The sequence below is a fragment of the Triticum dicoccoides genome, chromosome 3B (assembly GCF_002162155.2).
Source record: "Triticum dicoccoides isolate Atlit2015 ecotype Zavitan chromosome 3B, WEW_v2.0, whole genome shotgun sequence".
Taxonomy (NCBI): Eukaryota; Viridiplantae; Streptophyta; class Magnoliopsida; order Poales; family Poaceae; genus Triticum; species Triticum dicoccoides.
In genome coordinates, this window is record NC_041385.1 from 572,209,490 (window position 1) to 572,235,832 (window position 26,343).

The window sequence follows — 26,343 nt, forward strand, 5'->3', positions numbered from 1 at the left end:
GCGCCCGCCGGCGGCCGGGGGCGGCGGGAGCGGGGGAGGGCGGCGGCGGCGGGAGCGGGGGAGGGCGGCGGCGGCGGAGGGAAACCCTATTTAAGGCTTGAAGCTATCTCTTTACAGTTGTCTGACAAATAGGTTTGTGCTCCAATCTTACAGATAATATCTCTGTAAAAAGGGAGATATGTGTGTCTCATTTCAACAAAACAAACTTCATAAATCCAAACATAAGAAATTACTTAGCCTCCACCATTCTAGTATAGATACAAAGATCAACAAAACCAGCTAATAATAGAAAGCAACAAAGATCACAATGAAAATATAGCCTTGGACAAGAGTGATTGCATGCAGCTGTATTTATTGCCAAAACGAAAAGCTTGGTGTTAGCGTGATTGGTTGGCAACTTCATTCTGCAGCTTTTAAAGAAAATCAAAGAAGGGCATAATGGGAAGGCAGTAATTACACTAGATGCTTTGGTAGAAGCACATGCCATGTAAAATAGAAAATCAAATCAGAAATTATCGCCTACGAATCTCAAATGGAGGGAGTACTCAGGTAAGGTGCACAGAACACATGGGTAGCAATTAAAAATGTACTACAAAAAAGAGGGAAACTAATCCAATATTACACATCTACGCCCTATAGTTTGGTAGCAAAAAAGAACTTAAGAACTTAAAAGCACATTATTCGATAAAATTCACGGTAAAGATAGCATTACCTTGTTAGCTATTTCATGGTAAATGCCAGCAACTTCATTTCCAGGAAACAATGTTTCTGAGCTGCACATGGAAAAAGTAAGCATAACACTATGAATCAACTGTATAACAAAGAACATACAGCAAATGCTCATCACCCAGGCAAAGGAAGGACAACATCCTCGAGTGTGTACACTGCCTTCAATAAATCTTCAGAATCAGCTATCTACAAGAGAAGTGTATGAAAGGGAATTCCACAAACAGCAGCTCTCATGCACAAGTTTTCACTCTGTGTAAATATAGTAAACCTTGACAGACTGGATCGTTTCTTCCGGAAGTGTTTCAGCAAATATGTCCATTTCAGATGCGTTGGTGTGGTCATCATTATTTTTTGAAGCATGTGTTACAGTTCCTTCTCCAAGACATTCTTTTTTGTAAACCAAGTCACCTTCTATGACCCCTGATAAACCTGTGATGTTTACCCATTAGCATATAAAGACAAAAAAAAGAGTAGGTGGAAGCTTTGAAAAATGAAAACAAACTTTCAACACCCTGAATAAGTATAGTGCAACAAAATGCATATTGGGTCACTAAATGCACCAAAAAATTAATATGGAGGAAGAGGCTAGTGTGCCTTGCAATAATCAGATTTTGAATGAATGGTTGCATCTGATGGAGGAGCTAGGAAAAATATGGAGCCTGGGCAAGCCGCAAACTAAGCAAAACATTTACTGAAAAGGCTCGTGCCCCCATTTATAGATAAAGCAACAACCATATAACTCGACACCACAACACAAACGCAAGACAGGATACAACAGTGCACAAGAACAGCTACACCACCCCAACCCACTGCAAGCCAACAAAAGAATCTATACCTATGTAAAAAGACCCTAAGGGGCAGATCCAATTAATCTCGGCCATCAAATAAGGTCAACCCAACGACCCAGATTGCTCCAATGGTGAGCGCTCAACATGTTTAACGTGCAATTAATATCATACCAAATATCACCGTCGGCACTAATCACATAATTAACACAAAAAATGATATGTTACCTATTATCTTTATGCAATTAATATACTGCCTAATATTAGCGTGCATTGCACGTACATATTTACTAGAACAATTAGAGCCCCGCTTGAAGCTATCGGAGTTCTCAACCATGACAGGCGTCACGAAGAGATGACGCTGCGCCCGACGAACCATGGACTCCAAGAGGGCGCCTTCAGGAAGGGAACGACACCGGAGCACCGCCGCCGCCCAACACAAAAGGATCATGGTTTTCACCCGGTGCTAACGAAAGGAGAGAACCACGACGGCATCATCATGAAGGGGATAGCACCCGCGGACGACGCCGCTTTCGGCCTGGTCCAAGCCAGACAGGTATTACTCCCCGGCACGCTCTCCGCCTCTAAAACAACCCTCGATTGCCGAGCACCGGCCATCAGGCCGCGCGCATGCGGCTATGGCCGCCATTCCACACCTGAGCCATGCGCCCCGCCCATGAGCATCCCGACTCCCACCACCAGGGTTGCCGCACCGGCATCTGAGACCACCCCTCCAATGCCACCACGGCATGAAGACGAGAACAACCGGGTAGAAGGCCGACCAGTAAAGGGTAGAAGGCCCGTCCTTCCAACACTAAAACAAACCCATGGCCGGGCGATGGCCCAACTGACCTGAAGCGAGCAGGGAACGGTCGGTAGCCTCCGGCTGCACCGCAGCCACCCGGCCACCCCCGAGGGCTATGGCCGCCGACATGACACATCTGGCTCCTCCGAATCTCGGTGTCGACAAGCCAGAAGGCATCCTGCCTTCCTTCCTGGGTCGCCCTTGCCACCATCAGACGGTCAATGATGCATCTCGCGTTGAGCCTCCGACACTGAACTGTAGGTCACCACAAGCCACTGCACCCAATTGTACGAGCAAAAGGGGGGAAGTCGACCACCCATGTTGTGCCACCACCCCCACTAGCCGAATCTAGCCATGTCGCCACCACAGGCAGAGAACTTCATCCCGGCCCGAGGCGAGGACCACCATCACCTCGATGTCCATCATATTGCTGACCCGAAATCAATGGGGGTGCGAACGATATGACAATCGGATATCCCGGTATGCTGGATAATGTCAAGCGCGTACTACCGCTGAGAGAGAAAGAGAAGAGGAGCGTGTGACAGAAACTCCAAGGAAGTGCGAGGGAGAACCAAGATCGGTCATGGCAAACTCTTGTCAAAGGGAAATAACGTAACGAAGGAATACAGGGGTGGATGCAGTGAGAATGATATCGTCTACATAAAAAAGGAGATAGGCAGTGTGTCCAGAGGATTTGTAGACAAATAAGGAGGCATTGCACTTAGAAGCGGTGAAACCAATGGTGGCGACGAATGTGGCGAAGCGAGTGAACTAGGCACACAGGCCTGTTTAAGGCCATAGAGAGATTTACGGAGCAGACAAACATGGGAAGGCGCAGCAGGATCCTCGACCCAAGGGCTACTGGCAGTAGACGGTCTCGGCTAAATTCCATGGAGAAAGGTGTTTTTGACATCTAGCCAATGAATAGGCCAAGAAGCGGAGATGGCAGGAGAAAGAACAATTCGAATAGTGTTGGGTTTGATAACAAGCAGGAAAGACTCGTCATAGTCGATGCCCTCGGTATGAGAGAAACCACGAACCACCCATGAGGCTTTATAACGGGAAGGGTTCCATCGAAATGATACTTGATGCAAAAAAACCCACTTACCGCTGACCACACGTACATGGGCAAGACATGGGACAAGCGACCAAGTGTCGTTCTGAAGGAGCACCTCGTACTCGCCAGTCATGGCACCGGCCCAATTAGGATCAACAAGAGCGGCTCGGTAGGTACGTGGGAGAGGAGAGATCGTGGGAGCGTCGACAAGAAGCTTGAGTTTTTGGGAGGGTAGATGGAAACCAGTCTTGGCACGAGTAACACATAGTGTGAGGGTTGTTAGGAGGTTGGTTAGCGAAGGCGTGGGACGGTAAGGATCGCGGAGGCGTGGTCGAACTAGAGGAGTCGGGATCAATCGTCGACGAGGCAAAAGAGGCGGTAGCAGGAGAGGACGCAGCAGTGGTAGCCAAAGCAGGTGAGGTGTGAGGGTCAGGTGTGGCGGCAGATAGATCGCCTGCCACGGCAGGTGGGTTTGGAGTGGTGGCAGGTGGGTTGGAAACGACTGCCATGGTTAGGGTCGGGCATTTGGGCTGCCATGGCAGGGTTTCAGGAGGGAGGCAGGGCGGGCGATCTGGCTGCCATGGCAGGGAAAATTGGGATGAGTTGTCTGTCAACGAGAGACGGGCCAACAAGGAGATCAAGAAAGAGATCACTGATGGTGAGGCTTAAGGAAGGATGGCTAGCGAAGGGGAACATGTTCTCATCGAAGATCACATGCCGAGAGATGTGTACGCGATGCATGAAGAGGTTAAAGGCAACAATAAGCCTTTGTGATCACCTGGGATAACCTAAGAAAAGGCAGACCATGGACCATGGTGCCAATTTGTGAGGTGCGGTAGCAGACGTATTTGGAAAACATACACCCAAAAACCCTAAGATGATCATATGTAGGAGGTTGGGAGAAGAGAGCCTTATGGGGGTGGATCGCAAGAGAGATTTGGTGGGAGGTAGGTTCAGAAGATCCGTAGCGACACCAAGGGAGTCAACCCAATAACGTGGCGGCATGCATGCCTGAGTAAGTAGTGTGCGTAGAACGACATTAGTTGAGCGGATGGCACGCTCGACGGTGCCATTTTGCGGGGATGTGTAGGGGCAAGAAAAGCGCATGATCATGCCAAAAGGGAGCAAAAAGTCATGGTTGCTAGCATTGTCGAATTCCCCGTTGTTGTCACATTGAAACGTGATAATGGTATGATGAAAATGAGTGTGAACAAGAGCATGAAAGGAACGGAAAACTGCATGCACATCGGATTTTAGTGTAAGAGGGAATGTCCGATGGTACTTAGTGCAATCAACAATGATCAAAGAGATGGGGGCGGTCCAAAGATCACAATGCATGTGTTCAAACGCGGTATTAGTTGAACTACAGGAAGGAGAAAAAGGCAAGCGGACATGCTTGCCAAGTTGACAGGCACGGCAAGACTACCACAAGCTAAATCTTTGTTACATTGGGGAAATCTTTTATTGGAGTAGGTGGCAGCACCGGGGTGGCCAAGGTGGCGATGCCAAAGATACTGAGGCCCTATTCCTTAACAATCGCCACTCCCAGCACGGGATCCGCCAGGGCGACTCTTCCGCCTTGACCTTCCGTGCCCGTCTCAAAACCGTCGTTGATGGGTTGTGAAACGTCGGCAAGCCGGTGGACGATGACGAGCTCGCCATCCAACTTGTTCGCGACATCAACAAAGACCGGGACCAGATGACGGCAAGGATCATCGAGAAGTCCCCCACGCTCCTAGCATTTGACATCGTTGTGGTCATGTTCTTGCAGGACGATATGACTTCTGGCGCCGACTTCTCCGGCTCCCACGGCGCCCTCACTGTCCACAACCGGCCACTTGTTCCCGCCCGCCTCCTGGTGGCGTCTTGGGCAGCCACACCAGGCCGCCTGGCCCGGGCTCCGGCAGCGGCAAGCTTGGATCTCCACCGCCTTACCAGGGCAACAACAAGCGCTGCCGTTTCACAAACAACAACGGCTACCAGGGCGCTTCCAACTCCCAGCCCCCGTGGACTGGACACGTCTACGCCTTCGCGATGGGCTAGGCGTAGACGTGGCTAGTCCACGGGGGGTGGGGGCGAAGTTGCAGGCGCCCTGGTAGCCGTCATTGTTGGTGAAACAGCAGTGCTTGTTATTGCCCTGATTCGGAGATGGAGACCCGAGCTTGCCGTCGCTGAAGCCCGAACCACGCAGCCTGGTGTGGCTGCCCGAGTCGCCACCAGGAGGCGGGGAGGGAACAGGTGGCCGGTTGTGGACAACGAGGGCGCTTAGGAGCCGGAGAAGTCGGCGCCGGAAGTCATCTCGTCCTACAAGAACATGCCCACATTGATATCAAATGCCAAGGGCGTGGGGGACTTCTCGATGATCTTCACCGTCATCTGGTGCTGGTCTTTGTTGATGCGGCGAAGTTGGAGGACGAGCTCGTCATGGTCCACCGTCTTGTCAACGTTCCGCAGCCAATCAACGGCAGCTTTCAGATGGGCGTTGAAGGTGGAGATGGAAGAGTCGCCCTAGCGGATCCCATGCAGCTCGGACTTGAGGTAGAACTGCAGGGAGCGGTGATTGTTGAGGAACAGAGCCTCAATAGACGACCAGATCCAAAGGCGGTGGCCTTCCGATCGATGATGAAGCCAACGAGCTCCGTGCTCATCGTCTCATAGAACCACTTCTTGACAGCTTTGTTGACCACGCCACGCCGCCACGGTGGTCGTTGAATCAAGAGAGATGTGGTCGGTGACGTCGTACTAGTCGATCGTCTCCAACATAAGGTCGCGCCAGACCGAATACTTGCCGACTTTCATGTCCAACGTGGGATAGAAGCTCGCGACAGGCGGCGCAGTCTGGAGGGGAAGGGCGGCGGTGACCACCGTCAAGGGTGAAGAGGACAGTGCATGGGAAGGGGTGGGAAGAGGAGTAGATGCCATTGGAAAGGAGGGAGCGGTCGTAGGCGAGGAAGCTCCGGCGACGGCAACCTCAGAGGCCATAGCGGAAGCGACAGAGATGGATCAAACTGATACCATGATAGAGAGAGAGTAAGGGTAATGATGCATCATAGTGTATTCATCCTTGATGGGGTGATTAAGGAGAGAGAGAGAGAGAGAGAGAGAGAGAGAGAGAGAGAGAGAGAGAGAAGAATACACACACGCGTGTATAAACAAAATACCAGCTGATCCTATCTACGTGGGTGAGGCGGCACATTGCATGGCACGTGCATGCAACAGATGAGGCTTGACCAGAGTAGTTCCATGAGAATAGCTCGAGCTAACAGTGTAGTCTAACAAGGAACTGAGCAAACATTTGAGAACAGCAATGGCCTCATCAAGGGACACAAGCATCGGTTGATGTAGCAGCGCAACATGCCTGCTCCCAAAACCTTGATCTAGACCCTTTAGAAACTGCATCACCCGCCTGCGCTCAACCCATCTCCTGGCAATCTCCATGGACTCTACATGTGGAAGCTCAAGGGGGTCACAATAATGCAGATCCGCCCAAAGGTGATGCAGCTCAGTCACATACACCGTCACACTTTTGTCACCTTGACGAATAGCATGGGTCTTGTCTTCAATTTGAGACATGAGCATCAGGTATCCCTTACTGGAATACCTCATGCATATTAGGCTTCACACAGCAGAAGCATTCAGCGATTTCTCAAGAGACACTTCAATGACTAGAATCAGTGAGTTCAACATCCAAGCCAATATCACTGAGTCAGTAACATTCCACTTCTTCTATTCTGAGCTCAGCTTGTCAGCCGGTTCTCCAACCGTTCCAAGTGTTAAGCTTCATGCACTAGCCAACGCAAGCAAAAGTCCGAACTGGTGTAAATAGTTAGGCAATCCACATATATACTTCAACACCCCCTCTCATGTGTGACGCGGGAAGTCAACACGTAAATAGACTCAGAGATATGGCTCAATAGAGGCATATACGTGGACACAAAGGGGGGCAGCAACAATTTTTGAATAAATTGCAAAAGTCGGGACTTGAACTCAAGACCTTAGGCTCTGATACCATGTTAAGCTTCATGCACTAGCCAACGCAACCAAAAGTCCAAACTGATGGAAAGGGCTAGGCAATCCACATATACACTTGTACATATGTAACTGTTTGATCTTTTTCTAATTTATAAGTCAGTGAGGGCCTTTCCCACTGTCCTCAAGTTTCAAAAAAAATCCACATATACACTTCGACACCCCCTCTCACGTGTGATGCGGGAAGTCAACACTTGGATAGACTCAGAGGTATGACTTAAGGCCTATACGTGGACACAAAGGGGGAGCAATAATTTTTTGGACCAAAAGTCCGAACTGATGAAAAGGGCTAGGCAATCCACATATACACTTGTACATATGTAAGTGTTTGATCCTTCTCTAATTTATAAGTCAGTGAGGGCCTTTCCGACTGTCCTCAAGTTCCAAAAAAAATCCACATACACTTCAACACCCCCTCTCACATGTGAAGTCAACACTTGGATAGACTCAGAGGTATGACTCAAGGCCTATACGTGGACACAAAGGGGGGGCAATAATTTTCTGGATAAATTGCGAATGCCGGGATTTGAACTCAAGACCTTGGGCTCTGATACTATGTTAAGCTTCATGCACTAGCCAACGCAACCAAAAGTCCCAACTGATGAAAAAGGCTTGGCAGTCCACATATACACTTCAACACCAAGAACAAACCCCTTCGGTCCCTTTGTCTTCAAGATCAACAAGGCCCGCATCGACTCCTTAAATAAATTGGCATGAGCTCCAGCTTGAATCCCTGACCAGCTTGAGGCACAACAGTTCCGCCACCTGCAGGAGATGAACCCTCGGCAGCTTTCACAGTCATGAGCTACACAAGTTGCTCCAGCACAGAAGTAATATCACTCCCCATGACAGCCTCCACCTCGTCTTTTCCTAGCTATGCCACCTCCAGTGTTGCCTCCTTCCTCTGCAATCAGCAGCCAGAACACCACAGCCAAAACACCACCAGGATCACTCATTTCAGCTACTCACTTAGCTGTGAGAACCTCTACTACATGCACCAGCACCAAGCTAGCCAGCAATACCAGCAGCAGCAGCACGGGACCTCCTCTTTCTCCAATCAACGGAATCAACAGCAGCAACGAGCAGCTTCAGGAAGCAGCAGCCTCCAGGAACAGCACAATATACAGTCACACCGCCAACAGCAAGCAGCACAACACTTCTTGCTGAAAAATACCCAGAATGTCAACGAGGCAGGAAATAGCTCCAGCAGCACAACACTTCAGCTCCTGCTCGCCGTGTTCCAGTTCCAGATCGAGGAAGAGAGGACGAGATGCGCCTCCTCTTCCTCCTCTGCCGCACAACCGCAACTCCTCCTGCAGCCGCCGGTTCTCCTCCGTCGGCGTCGTGCAGCACCCACGCAGCTCCGCCAGCTCCTCGCGCACAGTCACCTCTCTTCGCCGCTGATTCCGCCTCGCCACGCCTCTACTGTAGCTCCTCCTGCAGCTGCAGTCGCCTTCCTCCCTCGCCCTCAGCGTCTGATACCATGTAGTTCGAGAGAGCGATGTGCCAGGCAGCTACTCGATCTGGTGTAAAGCGGCGCATGAGATCGTTTGGCTCCTCTTCTAGGTCAGTGGCATGGCATGGGCCTGGGCCTTATGGACTAGATTGGAACATGGACTCACATACAACAACAAATGTCCCCATTGCTAAGCCAAGCTCAGGGACAATAGCCAAAAGAAATAAGAGCTGCTGCTGCCACCAATAGTTCCAAGCCAATTATTTGCCATGCTGCAAAGAACGCCTGGAGATCTTGCAGATGAAAGTCTGTTAGCACCATATGGATGCAACACTAGGCAGCATGAAAAGAATATGGGTACTCATGTCGGATGGCTGGTCAGATAGAAGGGGCCGGCACTTGATTAACTTCCTTGTTAACAGTCTGGAGGGCCCTTTCTTCTTGGAGGCTTGATGCCTCAAGTAAATCACATGATGCTCAAATGATCGCTGGTTTGCTAGAAAAGAGAATTGAGAAAGCTGGGAAAGAAAATGTTGTCCAAATTGTCACCGATAATGGTGCTAGCTACAAGGCAGTTGGCCACCTTCTAGAGTTGAGGATCCCTGCACTATATTGGAGTCCGTGTGCATGTCATTGCTTGGACACGATGTTGGAAGATATAGAGAATATGAAGGCATTTAAGAAACCTATTGCACGGGCCAAATGTGTCACAACTTTCATATATAGGCATGGGGGAATTCTTAGCCTAATGAGGAAGGCTTAGGCGGGCTAGATTTTTTAGACCTGCAGCCACTCGTTTCACCACGGCCTTCCTCACACTTAAGAGTTTGGTCAAGCACAAGGTGACTTTCAGTCTATTTACTTGTCAAGCATGGGTTAGAAGCAAATTGGCGAAAATACAGGTGGGCTTGAATGTGTATTTGATCCTCCACATTTGGCATCAAAATACCTTTGAAATCATAATATTGTTGTGCCTAACCAAAAAGGTACTATCAACCTCATGGGCACCAACCGAGATTTGACATCTCGAACTAATTACATTGCATGCACAATATGTACATACTTTCTTTGCAAGACTCTTGGATGCCTTACCGCTTAAGCATCTCAAGCAGGACGCTTTATAAACAAGGCTGAAGAGACTGAGAGGAGCTAGGAGTTGGTGCCTAGACTCTTGGACGAGGCACCAAGGGTCCTGGTAGGACTTAGCGGCAACGATCGGAACTTTGGGAAAACTATGTGTGCAATTATCTCTACAACTTGCTCTTTACTTTCCACGTTCTTGCAAATTATTCCTATTTGTAGATTCATACTTAGGGTAACTTGATCACCTAAAGTGAATCTATTAAATTTACCAATTTTCAGATAGAACTTTATAATCTACTATTCACACCTCATATAGTCGCTACACTAGATCATTCACCATAACTGAGTGGTTGGGTATTGCTTAACTGATTATCTTGGTATCCTGTTTCTGGATTTCTACTGGGTCCTATGGAAGCATAGATCTTTTCTATTGTACTATTGAAACTATTTATACTTCATATTTTTTATATTCACTAGTGCTCTGTTGTTTCCACACAAAAAGTGCACCGAAAGTATTGGGTGTAGACGTATAGTTTTCGACTTCCATATGATTGAGTTAAACATGATTAAATTTTCTTGTCCAGGTGATAGCATTGATACCTCTGGTTTACTTAAAGTACACTTACTTGATAAAGTCTTTCAAAAATATCGCAATGCCAAGACAATTCTGCAACTAAGGATTTATTTATTGCTTTGTAAGTATGAGCTGATTTTCATCCAGTAGAACTCCTACATTAGTATGCTACGCAATACGATGTACTCCCTCTGTAACTTACTATAAGACGTTTTTTGACACTGTCATAGACTGTTATGACCGGTTTAGCTTATAACCGGAGGAGGCCCACCGGGCAGTAGTTAGGGGCTTGGCCCACAAGTTATCTTAGGCTATTTGTTTCGAGGTTATAAATATTAGTTGTAAAACACCTTTTCGAGATTAAGCAATAAACAGAATTATTATTGCCCGGCTCCCAGAGGAGCCGGACCCCTAACCCTAGCTGCCTCACATCAGCCGCCACCTCCCTCCTCCTCCCTCGCGACGGCGCCGTCGCGCCGGAGCTCGCGCCCTCGCCCCCGACCTCCGTTGTTTGACCGGGCCATCCGGCTCCGCCGGCCACCACCCGGAGTACTCCGACCAGGCGCCCCCCGCCTCGCTGTTCCGCTCCTCCGAGCCAGTTCGGCACGGCGGCCCGACACAGACACCGCCGCGGTTGGCCAAGATCGACTTCGCCACTTATGATGGCACGGAGGACCCCCTCAACTGGCTCAACCAGTGCGACCAGTTCTTTCGCGGGCAGCGCACCCTCGCATCGGAACGTACCTGGCTCGCCTCTTATCACCTCCGCGGCGCCGCACAGACATGGTACTACGCTCTCGAGCAGGACGAGGGCGCCATGCCTCCTTGGGAGCGCTTCCGCGAGCTCTTCCTCCTCCGCTTTGGGCCCCCGGTTCGCGGGAGCCGCCTGGCGGAGCTCGGCCGCCTTCCTTTCACCTCTACGGTGCAGGACTTCGCCGACCGCTTCCAGGCCTTGGCGTGCCATGCGTCGGGCGTGACCGCGCAGCAGCGCGCCGACCTCTTTGTGGGTGGCCTTCCGGATCACATTCGCGTCGACGTGGAGCTTCGCGGACCTCAGGACCTCCAGACGGCCATGTATTACACCCGGGCCTTTGAGGCTCACGCCCAGGCCATGCTGCCGGCCATCCCGGCCCGAGGAGGCCAGCAGACCGGCCGCCCGCCACCCGCACCAGGCCGGCCACCCCCGGCTACACCGGCGCCCACTACCTCGGCCGCGACGCGACCGTTCCATCGTCTCTCTCCGGCGGAGCAGATGGAGCGGCGGCGCCAGGGCCTCTGCTTTAACTGTGAGGAACCCTATACGCCGACCCATGTGTGTCTGTGCCTCTTCTACTTGGAGACGGTCGACTTCACCGAGGACACCCTGGCCGACGGGGCCGCGGCACTACCACACCCAGTGGCGGCTAAGGGCGCACCCGCGGCTGCCTCGGCGACGGCCCTCGTGGTCTCTCTCCACGCACTCGCCGGGATCCGTGACGAGCGGACCATGCTCTTGCCGGTGACGATCCGCGGCGAGCACTTGGTGGCCTTGGTGGATACAGGCTCCAACCGTAACTTCCTGCCCGAGGCTACCATGCGTCACTTAGCGCTTCAGTCGACGGGCGGGGAGCAACTTCGGGTCATAGTGGCCAACGGCGATCGCCTCCGGTGTCATGGCCTCGCACGGGACGTACCCATCACCATCGGCGAAGAACACTTCTCCATCACCTGTGCGGGCATCGACTTGGGCTGCTTCGACTTCATCCTTGGCGTCGACTTCCTGCGGACTCTTGGTCCCATTCTTTGGGACTTCGACGCGCTGACGGTGACTTTCTGGCGGCTGGGCCGCCGCGTTCGGTGGGGCGGCATTGGGGGCGCCGCGCCCGCCCCGCCACTTCAGCTGGCCGCGACCACCGCCGAGGCCGAGCACCTGCTCTTGGAGAACCTTCTGCAGCAGCACGGTGACCTCTTCACCGAGCCGCAGGGTCTTCCACCCGCCCGGGCGTATGATCACCGTATACATCTCCTGTCGGGCTCCGCGCCGGTGGCGGTGCGTCCTTACCGCTATTCGCAGCTGCAGAAGGACGAGTTGGAGCGGCAGTGTGCACTCATGCTCGCGGCGGGCATCATCAGGCTCTCCACCTCGCCATTTACCGCGCAAGTGCTTCTTGTCCGCAAGTCGGACGACACGTGGCGTTTCTGCATCGACTACCGTGCCCTTAATGCTGTCACCCTTAAGGGCAAATTCCCTATTCCGGTGGTCGATGAGCTCCTGGATGAGCTACACTGGGCGCGCTTCTTCACCAAGCTCGACCTCCGGTCGGGGTACCACCAGGTGCGCATGCACCCAAATGACATCGCCAAGACGGCGTTTCGGACTCACCACGGCCACTTCGAGTTCTTGGTGATGCCCTTTGGCCTCACCAACGCCCCGGCGACCTTCCATGCTCTAATGAACGACGTCCTCCGGCCCTACTTACGTCGGTTCGTGCTCGTTTTCTTTGATGATATTCTGATCTACAACGCGTCTTGGCCAAAGCACCTCCAGCACGTCACCATCGTCTTCAACGAGCTTCGGGCGCACCATCTTCATCTTAAGCGCTCGAAGTGCTCATTCGAGACGCCTTCGGTTGCCTACCTGGGCCGCGTCATCTCGGCCGACGGGGTTGCTATGGACGCCGACAAGGTGGCGGCCGTCGCCGCCTGGCCGACGCCGCATTCTCTGTTGGCTCTTCGCGGTTTTCTCGGCCTCGCTGGATACTACCGGAAGTTCATCCGGGAGTTCGGCCTCATTGCTTCGCCGCTCACGCGTTTGCTGCGCCGCGACGCCTTCGCATGGGACGAGGAGGCGACGGCGGCATTTGAGGCCCTCAAGGGGGCCCTCACGACAGGGCCCGTTCTTCAGATGCCGGACTTTGACCGCCCATTCGTGGTGGACTGTGACGCCTCGGGTGCGGGGTTCGGCGCTGTGCTTCATCAGGGCGATGGTCCTCTCGCCTTCTTCAGCCGGCCCTTCGCTTCGCGCCATCTCAAGCTCGCGGCGTACGAGCGGGAGCTCATTGGCTTGGTGCAGGTGGTGCGCCATTGGCGGCCCTATCTATGGGGCCGATCTTTCCAGATTCGCATAGACCACTACAGTCTCAAGTTCTTGCTGGACCAGAGGCTCTCGACCGTGCCGCAGCACCAGTGGATTAGCAAGCTCTTCGGCTTCGACTTCTCCATCGAGTACCGCCCGGGTCGTCTTAACACCGTGGCTGACGCCTTGTCCCGCCGCGACACCGACCTCGACTCCACCGGCGGCGACTCCAAGGGGATGGCGCTGTGCATCCGCTCAGGGCCGACCTTTGGCCTCTCCGCCAACATTCGCCGGGCAACGGGAACCGCTGCCGACGCCGTCCTCCTTCAGCAGTAGCTGGCTGCCGGCGACCTGGAGGAGCGTTGGCGCTTCACCGACGGCCTGCTCCTCCATGGGCGCCGCGTCTTCGTACCGGCGCATGATGATCTCCGTCACCAAGTCTTGCTGCTAGCCCACTCGGTTGGCCATGAGGGTGTGCAGAAAACCCTCCATCGTCTATGCGCCGACCTCTACATTCCTAGTGATCGCGCCTTGGTCCGTGACTGGGTGCGGTCTTGCATGACGTGCCAGCGCAACAAGACGGAGACATTACGGCCGGCTGGTCTGCTTCAGCCTTTGGACGTGTCGTCTCAGGTCTGGGTAGATATCTCCATGGATTTCATCGAGGGCCTTCCCAAGGTGGGCGGCAAATCGGTCATTCTCACTGTGGTCGACCACTTCTCCAAGTATGCTCACTTCATCGCGCTGGTGCATCCATATACCGCCGCGTCCGTGGCCCGTGCCTTCTTCGACGATATCGTCCGTCTTCACGGTTTTCCCTCTTCGATCGTCAGTGATCGGGACACGGTGTTCACGGGCCATGTCTGGCGCGACCTCTTCAGGATGGCGGGCGTCAAGCTCCGCTTGAGCATGGCCTTCCACCCCCAGACGGACGGCCAATTTGAGGTGGTTAACAAGGTGATTGCCATGTATTTACGCTGTCTTACAGGTGATCGCCCTCGAGCTTGGGTGGATTGGCTCGCGTGGGCGGAGTACTGCTACAACACCTCCTATCACTCCGCCCTGCGTACGACACCATTTGAGGTGGTCTACGGTTGGCCGCCTCCGCCTATCTTGCGACGGCTCGGGCGGAGGCCACGGGCGACCTTATTCGCACTCGTGACGAGATGCTTGCTGAGGTACGTCAGCGTCTACTTCAGGCCCAGCAGCTGGCCAAGCATTACTATGACGACCACCACCGCGAGGCAGAGTTCGCGGTGGGTGATTGGGTGTGGCTGCGTCTTCTCCACCGCTCTACGCAGTCACTAGACCCGCGCATGAGGCGCAAGCTCGGTCCTTGCTACGCTGGGTCCTTCGCCGTCTTGGAGCGCATCGGGTAGGTGGCCTATCGCCTTCAGCTTCCGGCCGGCGCTCGCATCCACGACGTGTTCCATGTGGGGCTGCTCAAGCCTTTTCGTGGAGAGCCACCGGCGGCTCCACCCGCGCTTCCTCCGACTGCCGACTGACGTCTTCTTCCGGAGCCAGAGAAGGTGTTGAAGGCGAAGCTCCGTCGCGGGGTGTGGTTCGTTTTGATCCAGTGGGCGGGCCTTCCGGTGGAGGAGGCTACTTGGGAGCCGCGTGACGACTTCCGCCACCACTATCCAGACTTTCAGCTCGAGGACGAGCTGTTTGCGCAGGCGGGGAGAGATGTTATGACCGGTTTAGCTTATAACCGGAGGAGGCCCACCGGGCAGTAGTTAGGGGCTTGGCCCACAAGTTATCTTAGGCTATTTGTTTCGAGGTTATAAATATTAGTTGTAAAACACCTTTTCGAGATTAAGCAATAAACAGAATTATTATTGCCCAGCTCCCAGAGGAGCCGGACCCCTAACCCTAGCTGCCTCACATCAGCCGCCGCCTCCCTCCTCCTCCCTCGCGACGGCGCCGGAGCTCGCGCCCTCGCCCCCGACCTCCATTGTTCTGCCCTTATAACCTAAGGAGTAGACCAGGTAGGAACCCTAGTCCTACCATAGACTCTAAAAACATCTTATAAAAAGTTATAAAGCTGGGGTAGATTAGATGTGAACCATCGAATCAAAGCCGGATAGATGAAGTGCCGCAAAGCTTCTGGCATTCTCTATGACAAGAGAGTGCCACAAAAGCTTAAAGGCAGGTTCTACAGGACGGCGGATCGACCCGCAATGTTATATGGCGCTGAGTGTTGGCCAACTAAAAGGCGACATGTTCAACAGTTAGGTGTGGCGGAGATGCGTATGTTGAGATGGATGTGTGGCCACACGAGGAAGGATCAAGTCCGGAATGATGATATACGAGATATAGTTGGGGTAGGACCAATTGAAGAGAAGCTTGTCCAACATCGTCTGAGATGGTTTGGGCATATTCAGCGTAGGCCACCAGGAGCTCCGGTGCATAGCGGACGGCTAAAGCGTGCGGAGTATGTCAAGAGAGGTCGGGGTAGACCGAATTTGACATGGGAGGAGTCCGTTAATAGAGACCTGAAGGATTGGAGTATCACCAAAGAACTAGCTATAGACAAGGGTGCGTGGAAGCTTGCTATCCATGTGCCAGAGCCATGAGTTGGTCGCGAGATCTTATGGGTTTCACCTTTAGCCTACCCCAACTTGTTTGGGACTAAAGGCTTTGTTGTTGTTGTTATTGTTGTTGTTGTTGTTATTGTTGTTGTTGTTGTTGTTGTTGTTGTTGTTGTTGTTGTACTATAATACTTAACAGCAGAAAGTCTCCAGTACTTGTCTCAAAATAATGAAACTAATCATATCAAAAGCTAGTGAGCCACAGAAGCACAAAGTATACTGACCATACATTCCAGCTCTCATACTCGCAGCATGGTTCCATAGATAACTCTGGTAACTATGTACATACCTGTGTAGAATAGTCAACACCGCTTAATCAGTAGATGTAGATGTGTAGAACTTAAGACTTCATCGTAAGTAAGAACAGAGCGGATATACAAATCGGCTCCCAAGAGCATATGCTCCAGGGGTGATAAATGACAATCTTGATGTACAAAAACTGAAAAAAAAATACATTTACATGTCCATGTCCTATATAAAACTTTTCATGAGGTAAAAGACTGGTTTTGTGGCCTGTCCCGAAAAACATATTTGACGCTTAAAAATTGCCTTTTGAGAGCACCAGGTTTTCTTTTTTTGTTAGAGCAAAATATATGTCATTTTTTCGTGAAACTTTGCAAGAAGATACAAGCCACGAACATGTGTGTTATCAAAAAAAAACATATTGCTTTTATTATTTACATATTGTTTAAGTTTTTACAGTTTGTCCAGGAGCATGTGCTCACAGGAGCCAAAATGCTGCCACCCAGAAAAGAGTAACTACTTTGCAGGCATGGTGGATTCTCTAGGAAAAAAACTCTACGGCCATCACAGATGCTATATTCCAATTTAAGATCATGAGATACACTCAAAACTTAGATCGTGCAATAGAACATACATCAGTCTCAGTGCTCTAGGTATAGCCATTAGTGCTTGTAGATAGTTGCCAGGGTACTTCTTCAAACGCTGAAGCTGAAAATGACAGAAAGCACAAATATAAGGGTTCCATTGTCAAATTAAAATGATAAAATAGAGAATAGGAAATCTATATTCCCTGTTATAATTTATTTAGTACTCCCTCCGATTCATAATAACTGTCACAGTTTTGAACTAAGGTTAGTTAAAAACTGTGACACTTATTTTGGATCGGAGGGAGTAATTAATATATTTGAATAAAGAGATCAACGTAATAATTTCTAGTTTATAACCTCATCCAGAGTAAGTTGGTAAGCTTTCTCCATTTTGTAGTTACACTTTCATACAACATCTACTAAAATCAAGTCAATGTCAAATTCTGGGCACCAGATAGACAAATATATAAGCTTGCATTATCATTCTGTGACATCATCTTGCTTTCTGTTGGTCCATAGCATCACAAGTCCTCATATCACAGATTCAACATTGTGTGGGCACATCAATCTCACTTGCTACGGATAAATAGACTTTATAAGCACCAACAGAACATTACAACGATAACCAGCAAATGTGATGGGACAATAAAAATGCTCAGATGTAACGATATATAATCCAAGAGAAGGAAGACAAAATAAACTTACGATAGCCCTCTCTGCTATGAGACGCCGAGGAAAATTCCTAATTGCCACATCAATATCACCATGTTCCTTGTAATGTTCCCTCACCCCATTCATGTCATCACCCTGTACGCAGCTAAGTTAAGTTGAACAAATCCGAGCACTACATATTAAAGTTTCTAGTTGTAAAACAGCAAAAATAATCAAGGATATCTCCTTCCCTTGGATCAAGAATCAAGCTAACAGCACTTCTCCACTCTCCTCTAAGCAAAGCAGCACCAACGAGATGAGTTGGTACTGAAGCACTACCAAAACGCTAGAAACACGATACAAATAAAATGTTTTACGTCAGAGACAGTGGCAAAAAAGCTTGAAGAGGTAAAAGAAATAAGAGGGTATATTTCTTGTACCTGCAGACCGTAGTAATTGATAAACCCACTTTTTATCAATCCATCAACAGCTACCTTAATCATGTCTTCTGATTCTGCGATAACACTCCTGACAGATAACAGCAATGGAAAGCGTGGATTCTCTAATCACTTTGTAGTTGAAAATAAAAACAATAAGGTCATGACGGGAATCTAAGATCATAGTACACAACAAAGGCAACAAATTATGCAATTCTTTGTAAATTGTAATCATCGTGAATTAGCGTAACATTGTGTCACGGCATATCCACCCGACTTGTGTTACAGCGTGTGTCACAGCCTGTGTGGCTGTGCACTGTTTATATTGCAGAAGGTCAAACAAATTCATTATAGCATTGATGTATAGTGCCATCACAAAGAAAACATGCACCTTAAGGTAATTGTAAATCGGTTTCCCATGAGTTGACCAAGAACAAGGCCCTCCTTTACATAACTAGAAAAAGGTAATCAGTTACTGAATTGTCAATGACATAAATCAATGTTCTGCACAGGAGATGATACACATAACCACTTACTTAAAATCTCCAACTTTAATGCCAGTGAGTTTATTATTTAGAGCAGCCAACCTACTGGCATGTACCTTGAAAAGTGTTACCTGATGAGAAGAAAGAGAATTAAAAATCATGAACCCAACAAAAACTAAAATATTTGTCTTTTGAAAAATAATCAATAGCGTCAGCTTTTTTTCTGAGAAAAATATTATACTCCCTCCGTCCCAAAATAACTGTCTCAAACTTAGTACAACTTTGTACTAGAGCTAATACAAAGTTGAGACACTTATTTTGGGACGGAGGGAGTACTTTCCATTTTGACACCATGCTTGTTATATTGAATCACAACTCATATTGTCCGAATAAATAAATGAAAGAAATTCAAAAGGTTGATATGTGCATGAATTGACAGCATAAATTACTGTGGAAAATAAGGACCTGCTGGGTTGTAATAGCACGTTTATCCTTTGTCCCTGCAATCCTAAAAGATCGTGGCTGTGGATAATACAGGTAATTTGAGGATATGTGAATACATTCAGCAACTCAAAAAGAGAAGTTGCAAATATTTTGATGAAAACAGTGGCAAACAGGCACCCGAAGCCCTAACAATTTTCCTATAACTCTTAGTGCCTCCTGGGTGTCCTTGTTTTCTTTGTAGAGATGAAACCTGTAGCATGAATTACAACCTAAATATGCGATCCTATGCATCCTTATGCATAAATACTAAAATATCATAGATTAAAAATGATGGGATGGTATGTAATGCTATCACCTGAGAAACTTCCCAAGATGATAAGGCCAGGTTATAGATCCTCTACTATCAAATGGCCTGTCATCTCTCCAGCCTGAAGGTTCAGAACTGCCTATGCCCGTCCTATTGCTCGCTTTCTCACCAACATTCCTCCGGCCACGTGGCCCTGACCTCAACCGCACCCTAATACACCTCTGGACCCCATCGCTGTGCTCAACGGTGTCCGTCACCAAGAAGATGAAGTTCCTCTTGAAGAAGTCATGAACCTCCTAGAAAATGTCGAATACTTGACAAGTTCACATCCAAGTTTCCACCATAACCAATTAACCGCAATATCTGGAAAATCAAACCCACCAAGCGATGAGCCTTATCGGCGTCAGGGGAGAGAATGATCGGTGAGACATCACTATCACCCTCTGAAACCCTCGACAGAAATCCCCTCAACGCCTCACAGTCGGCGTCACCGCAGAGCAGCCGAAACGATTCCAGTGCGCGCGGGAGGTCCGCTTCGGCCTCGTCATCCGTATCTGCACGCTGCGAATGCGCACAAAGCCGAAACGATGTCATCGGAGATCAGACTCCGGTTCCTGAATCCGGAAAGCAGCAATGCGGGGGAGCAACAGGGAGCTTGAGAGACAAACCTCGTCGGGGAGGTCGAAGGAGGTGAGACGGACGAGGGTGCCGTCGCGGGCGACCTCGTGGACGATGAAGTCGGAGTAGCGCTGCTTGAGGGCGCCGCGGAAGCCGGGGAGTGAGGAGGCGAACTGGGAGATGCCGACGTCGGGCTCGGCGAGGGCGGCGCGGCGCTGGGAGGGCGGCTGGGCCACGGCGCGGGCGCGGCTGGCGAGGGGGCGGGAAGGGGGTTTTGCGAAGGAGAGGGGGGAGAGGAGGGGGGTTAGGAAGTGGCGGCAGCGCATTCGGACGCGCAGTGGGAGGATGGCCGGCGGTGGGGAGGTGATTCGGCCAGCCGCGCGCTCCGCCTCCGTTTCTGTAGGGAGAAGAGAGGCGCCGGAATTGGTGCTGGCGCTCGCGCGCACGGTAGACGGCCCGCAGCCCAATAGCGCGGTCACCGGTCCCTCGGTCGCTCCCGCCCGTTAAAAATATCTTCTTTTTCTTTTAGGTAAACTATATAGCAAAAAGGCTGGTGCGTTGCAGCGGGAGAAAAAATAGCACATGTTCTTAATTTACAAAATATATTCTATAATCTGAGAATTTGTAGTTATTTCTTAAATACATGAAGAGTTAAAGAGGTTGTTAAAAAGATACAGGATATTTTATCATAAAAAGACATTTTTTTGTCTGGAAAAGAACTTTTTTTAGGTCTCATGTTGACGCAGGTACTTGCGCCCTATTTGATCACTATTTCTTGCCATACATGTCATAGGTATTGGACCCTGTTTCATCACTATTTATTTCTTATCAAACTTGTCTTTTATTTTATTTTTGTCATACATGCCTCCTTTTTACATTTTTCATGCATGTTCTCCTTTTTTTTCTTATATATAGGAGAATAGCGCAACATCTCATCTTCATCGGATCTCCTCTGCATTTTCTCTTTTATTTATTTTATAGCGGACATCCCATCTTTATTTGGTCCTTTTATTTCTTGTCATGCATGTCCTTATTTATTGGTGTCTCTAACAAATTTATCTTCAATTTGATGTCCAATTCTTATTTTGCTGAGGTGTTCATTCCCAATCTGAATCAATACCGGTATGAAAAAAGACGGATAATGCATTGTTGATTAACATTGCAGTCTAGATAGTATTTTTTAAATTGTTAACAGGTAAAATAACGTCATATTTAGAATCTACATATTTTTCTAATCAAATTTCATATAAAATATGTTAAATTTGGAGTTACGTTTAAAAGATATGAGTATTTTAAAAAACATTTGATATGTACTACGGGTTTAATGTCAAAAATATTAGGGATTTTCTACAAAATAGCATGACGGACTAAGAATACCTATTTCTTTTATTAGTAGGTATAGATATAGATGTCGCCGCTTTATATTCACTTAAACGAAGTTCGGAATCTCGTCCGCGATCACATCCAGAATAAACTCTAGCGGCGATCGAAACCAAACTTTACAAAGTTTTTCTCCTACCCCTAACTTAGCTAATTTGTGCGCGGCAACATTGGCGGAACACCTAACCCACGAGACTCTAAAATCGACGAAGCTTTGTAGCATGGTCTTTATCTCCTCCAGCCACGGTTCTAAGGCAGACAGATTCTTCTGTGGAGTATTTATGGTTTGCACGAGAGCCTGGCTGTCCAGCTCCATATGTACCTTTTCTACATTAATCTCCGTTGCGACCAAAAGAGCACGCTTGCATGCCATGATCTCTGCCACTTCAGGATCAGCAACCATTGGAAGAAGTGACATTTACTGGCTAGGAAGCCCCCGTCATTAACCCGGAGTACAGCTCCTCCTCCTCCCTTTTCACCATACCTTGAAATTGCACCATCTGCATAGTAGCTCTCGCATGACTGTGAGAGTTGCACATGCACGACGGCATGGTCGCACACGCACGATCACATATCTGCACACTTTCGTCGGCATAGTAACTCACACACGGTCGTGGAGTTGCACACTTTCGTCGGCATAATCGCACACACATGGCAGAGGAATTACACACTCTCGTCCGTATAGTCGCACACGCATGGCTGTAGTGTTGCACACAAATGGTGAAGTGATCTCCGTAGGGCTTCACCTAAGCAGACCGGGGGTGTAAACGGTGGAGGGGCGCCGCACACGGCTAGGCATTTGTCTAGTGTGTGCTAGGGGCGCCCCAATAACACGGAGGTGCCAGAGGTGTACAACCTCTATGCCATGACCCATACTACCTTGTACAAGAAGGCCAAGGCATTCTCTGCATCTGACCTCGATCATCCAGAGAACTTCACCAACATCTCCTCCCACCACAAGCTCGTGAGGTACAGAGATGAGGGGAAGGCGAGGAAAGGGGAGGTCTTTAATCCGAGCTAGCATCCCTTTGATCCAGAGCTGGTGATGATATCAGGTGGCGGGAGGCCCCATGGCTCGATAGCCATTGGAGATGGACTTATACATTGTCCTCGCATTCTCCCGGAGCCCCGTTGACCAGGAGATCTAGCCATTTGACTATCACCGGATGGGATCTAACCAGTGGATGCTTCCACTTGGTTGCGTTAGGTCAGCCCACAGGAACACACCCGAACACGGTCTGGACCCAACCCACCACTAGATTCCCTCCGGTTCTACCCGACGCGCACGATTCCCCCTCCAAGTCACGGCGGCAGTGCCGTACGTGGAGGGGCTACACCCAGGAGCACCAAGACGGGCTACGCATGCCACATCACTTTTACACTTGCATGAGGACCCGTGCGATGTTTCAGTCGCATAGCTACACCCCAAAGCCCCGTTGACCAGGAGATCTAGCCCTTTGACTATCGCCGGATGGGCTTTGACCAGTGGACGCTTCGACCTGGTTGCGTTAGCCCAGCCCATAGGAACACCCCGGAACACCGTCTGGACCCAACCCACCATTGGATTCCCTCCAGTTCTACCCGGCGCGCATGTTTCCCCTTCAAGTCATGGCGGCAGTGTCGTCCATGGAGGGGGGCCACACCCCGGAGCACCAAGACGGGCGTCTACGCATGCCACATCACTTCCGCACATGCATGAGGATCGCACTCGAGTGTCCATCATCACCCCTGTGTAACTTTGACCTCATCACCCACGGGTAAACTTATGACCGAAGTCATTCCACACACTTCATTTTTACAAAGCTTGTTGCCAATAAACGCACATGATTTGTCCCTCTTCTAGCCGATGTGTGGCCAAACTAGCCGGGCGGGAAGCTTGCGCGGTAAACTGCGCGGTAGCGCGGGAACAGGCTCACTGACGATAAATTTGGTGCCTCTTCGAGCCCACACGTGGTCAAACGAAACACATGCGGTGTTTTGAGGGAATTAGATGATGTTATCTTGTTCTACTTGATGCACTACTTGGCCTAGATCAATATTTAGACCATTTTGGCAGGTCTACCAACTTGGAGCTCATTTGGACATGTTTAGCAATGTAAAGTTGCTCAAATTAGAAAATGGACATATATGATTTTGAGGGAATTAGATGATGTTATCTTGTTCTCCTTGATGCACCACTTGGCCTGGATCAATATTTAGACCATTTTTGCTGGTGTACCAATCTGGAGCTCATTTGGACATGTTTAGCAATATAAAGTTGCTCAAACTAGAAAATGAACATATATGGTTTTGAGGTCGGTGAAAAAGTCAGGGTGCTAGCAGGGCGGCCGGGTGATAGACCATGTAAAGCATAAATTTTTGGGTTTCGATGCAACGAAGAGCCTCCCCGTTCCTCAAGAACGCTTTGCTTGCTATAAGAGACCGTTCTGGCCTGTCCTTTGCTACAAAAAGGATTTGGCTACCTTGCTGCACCTTTGTTACCATTACTACTTGTTGCTCATTACAAATTATCTTGCTATCAAACTATCTGTTACCGATAATTTCAGTGCATGCATATAATACCTTACTGAAAACCGCTTGTCATTTCTTTATGCTCCTCGTTGAGTTCAACACTCTTACTTGTCAAGAGGACTACGATTGATCCCGTATACTTGTGAGTTATCAAGACTCTTTTCTGGCGGAGGTGCACGCACGCCATGGAAAACAAGGCAAAAACACCGACGATTCGACGATCCATACATGAACCAGTACACGTACCCAGAACGGGCGGTACGGCGACACGGGAAAAAAGTGCCCGACGATTCCATGGACGGAGCTGCACGCGCGCCATGGAAAACAGGGCAAAAGCACCGACGATTCCATGATCTGTACATGGACTCGTACATGTACCCAGAACAGGCGGTACAGCGACACGGGAAACAAGTGTGCGACACCCGTCGTGGACGGAGCTGCACGCGCTCCTGCTCAACTATCAGCCAAGCCAAAGAATTATACTTGCAGCCATGTGGAGTATAACCAAGAGCATATAACATAGAATTTATTTGTTTTCCTTCAGCTACTCATATGGCAACCCCTAGATCTTTTTGATATATCAACAAATTTATCAACCCAAAATTACGTGATCATAACTATCATCGAGATGGTCGTGGGTCATCAGGCTTTCAAAAGTTGGTCTAGAAAACTTGCATCAAGAAAATCTAGTCAGAGTAACTACGTATAGTTCACCATAGTAGAAGTGGTACAAGGACAATACACACGGAGTGTCCATGATGTTGATCCACCTATTACCATGCTTCATGCTAGTATGATTTCCCCATGCGATGATCTACCCATTTATGATGAGTTTGATGATTGTCATGTGGAGTCTATTAGTTGTGATGGCATGTTACATAGGATTTCTTGTGCTAATTCTCTTGGTCACATCATGTTTGATAATCCTCTTGACTTGTCATATGTTATTCATGAGATCACCCGTATGTCATATTTGCAATCTCATCGTAGTGATCATGCACATGTCATTAAAATAAACCCATTTTGCACATATGGCATCGATGACAAGCCCATGGTTATTGGCATTTGTTTTTCTAGTGATGATATTGATATGCTCCCTTTGCATCATTTATCTCATATGCCATGCCATGACCACCTAGTTTCCAATATGCATTGTTTGTCATGTTGTCAATATTCTCTATATGATGATTCCACTATTTCTCATGAGGAGACCCCCATAGTTTTCTCATACATTTTAGGAGATTTTGATCTTATGGGCACATTCATGGCATAGTTTTTTAAAATGATCTAATATTGTGCATAAGAGTGAATCTTGGAATGGCAAACAACGTTGCCTAAGGAAGTTTTTATTTTCTTTGGACAAAAAATTCATTTTCCATTTTTCGAGTGCCCAAAATGAGTTTTTTTGTGAAGGACCCACATTATATTTGTTGCAAAATTGGACCAAACCAATTTTTTAAAACACAAGACCATATTTAATGTACAATTAACTAAATGGTTGGGTGTCAAAAGTTTTGATCCACCTCTCACAAAAAAAGACAAATTTCTGCCAATTTAGTAGGAACCGGGTCAAATTTGAACTGTAGCTGCCTCATAGTTTGCTCTTTATTTTTTCCAAAAAATCATTCCTATGTGCATAAGTATATATTTAATCAGATAAACACCAAAAAAAATCCAAGATTCAACCACTAGCTAGGAGGTTCGGGTTGTCGCCCTTGGTCTCCGTGTATGAGTGCTCGCCCACCGCCACCATGGCATGGGAGAAGCCGCTGTTCTTGACGAACTACGCGTGAGGGTTCTCGGAGAACACCATCTCCATCGTCGGGTCCACGACCACCTTCATAGTAGCGAGGATGGTGGTGCCCATAGTGGTATAGTTGTGTGACCCATGTCACCATGCCACTCAATGGTCCAGCCGCTGCACTGGTAGGCCAGGTTTGTCGGCGCGACTTCTTGGGCAGCGCCGCGTCGCTCGGCATCTTGCCGTTCTTCATGAGCACCAGCGACTTCCTTGCTACCTCCCTTGCCAAAGCTCTCTGCTCCTACATTCCAAAATTGAGAGGAAGTTCAGACTTCCGAGATCAGAATCACCATGCCAACCAAATTCAGCATTAGAGTTTGTTCGACAACTGCTTTCCTAGGTGATTAGCCAAGGCAGGGTCAGCATAGGGGTTCTCGAAGAGGCCCATGGTAAACTTGAGACGCAGGATCTGGTTGACGGCACCGACGATCCTGCTCATGGGGATCATACAATTGATAACATGGCCAGTTAGGATCTGATGAATTGCTGGTAAAAAAATTATACATGTGTGGGAAAAAAGAAAAAAAATATGAAACCTGAAGAAACGAGGGAAAACGAAGAAAATCGACGAAAACCAAGAAAGAATTAAAGAAGACAAAGAAGAAAAGAAATAAAATGAAATAAAAAAATTAAAAACTGAGAAAATAACAAAGAATGACGTATAATGTACGGTACGTTCATGGAAAATGTTCCTTTTATGTGCATGTACGAATTT

The 26,343-nt window shown here is 49.1% G+C and overlaps 1 protein-coding gene and 1 pseudogene across 1 annotated transcript in view; one reads left to right on the top strand and one right to left on the bottom strand.

Moving 5' to 3' along the window:
- LOC119277157 (pseudouridylate synthase 7 homolog) overlaps window positions 1–20,262 on the bottom strand; it is a 26,605-nt gene extending 6,343 nt beyond the window's left edge. Inside the window, exons 1-13 of the mRNA XM_037558391.1 lie at window positions 19,987–20,262; window positions 19,700–19,879; window positions 19,367–19,614; window positions 19,189–19,261; window positions 19,033–19,089; window positions 18,474–18,526; window positions 18,086–18,173; window positions 17,700–17,801; window positions 17,042–17,115; window positions 16,389–16,453; window positions 998–1,158; window positions 848–915; window positions 713–773 (exon numbers count right to left, since the gene is read on the bottom strand). Of these exons, the coding sequence (XP_037414288.1) occupies window positions 713–773; window positions 848–915; window positions 998–1,158; window positions 16,389–16,453; window positions 17,042–17,115; window positions 17,700–17,801; window positions 18,086–18,173; window positions 18,474–18,526; window positions 19,033–19,089; window positions 19,189–19,261; window positions 19,367–19,614; window positions 19,700–19,879; window positions 19,987–20,262 (1,506 nt within the window). The remainder of the gene's footprint in view (window positions 1–712; window positions 774–847; window positions 916–997; window positions 1,159–16,388; window positions 16,454–17,041; window positions 17,116–17,699; window positions 17,802–18,085; window positions 18,174–18,473; window positions 18,527–19,032; window positions 19,090–19,188; window positions 19,262–19,366; window positions 19,615–19,699; window positions 19,880–19,986) is intronic.
- A 19-nt stretch (window positions 20,263–20,281) lies between these two features.
- On the top strand, window positions 20,282–26,107 carry LOC119279668 (annotated as a pseudogene).
- The last annotated feature ends 236 nt before the right edge of the window (window positions 26,108–26,343 follow it).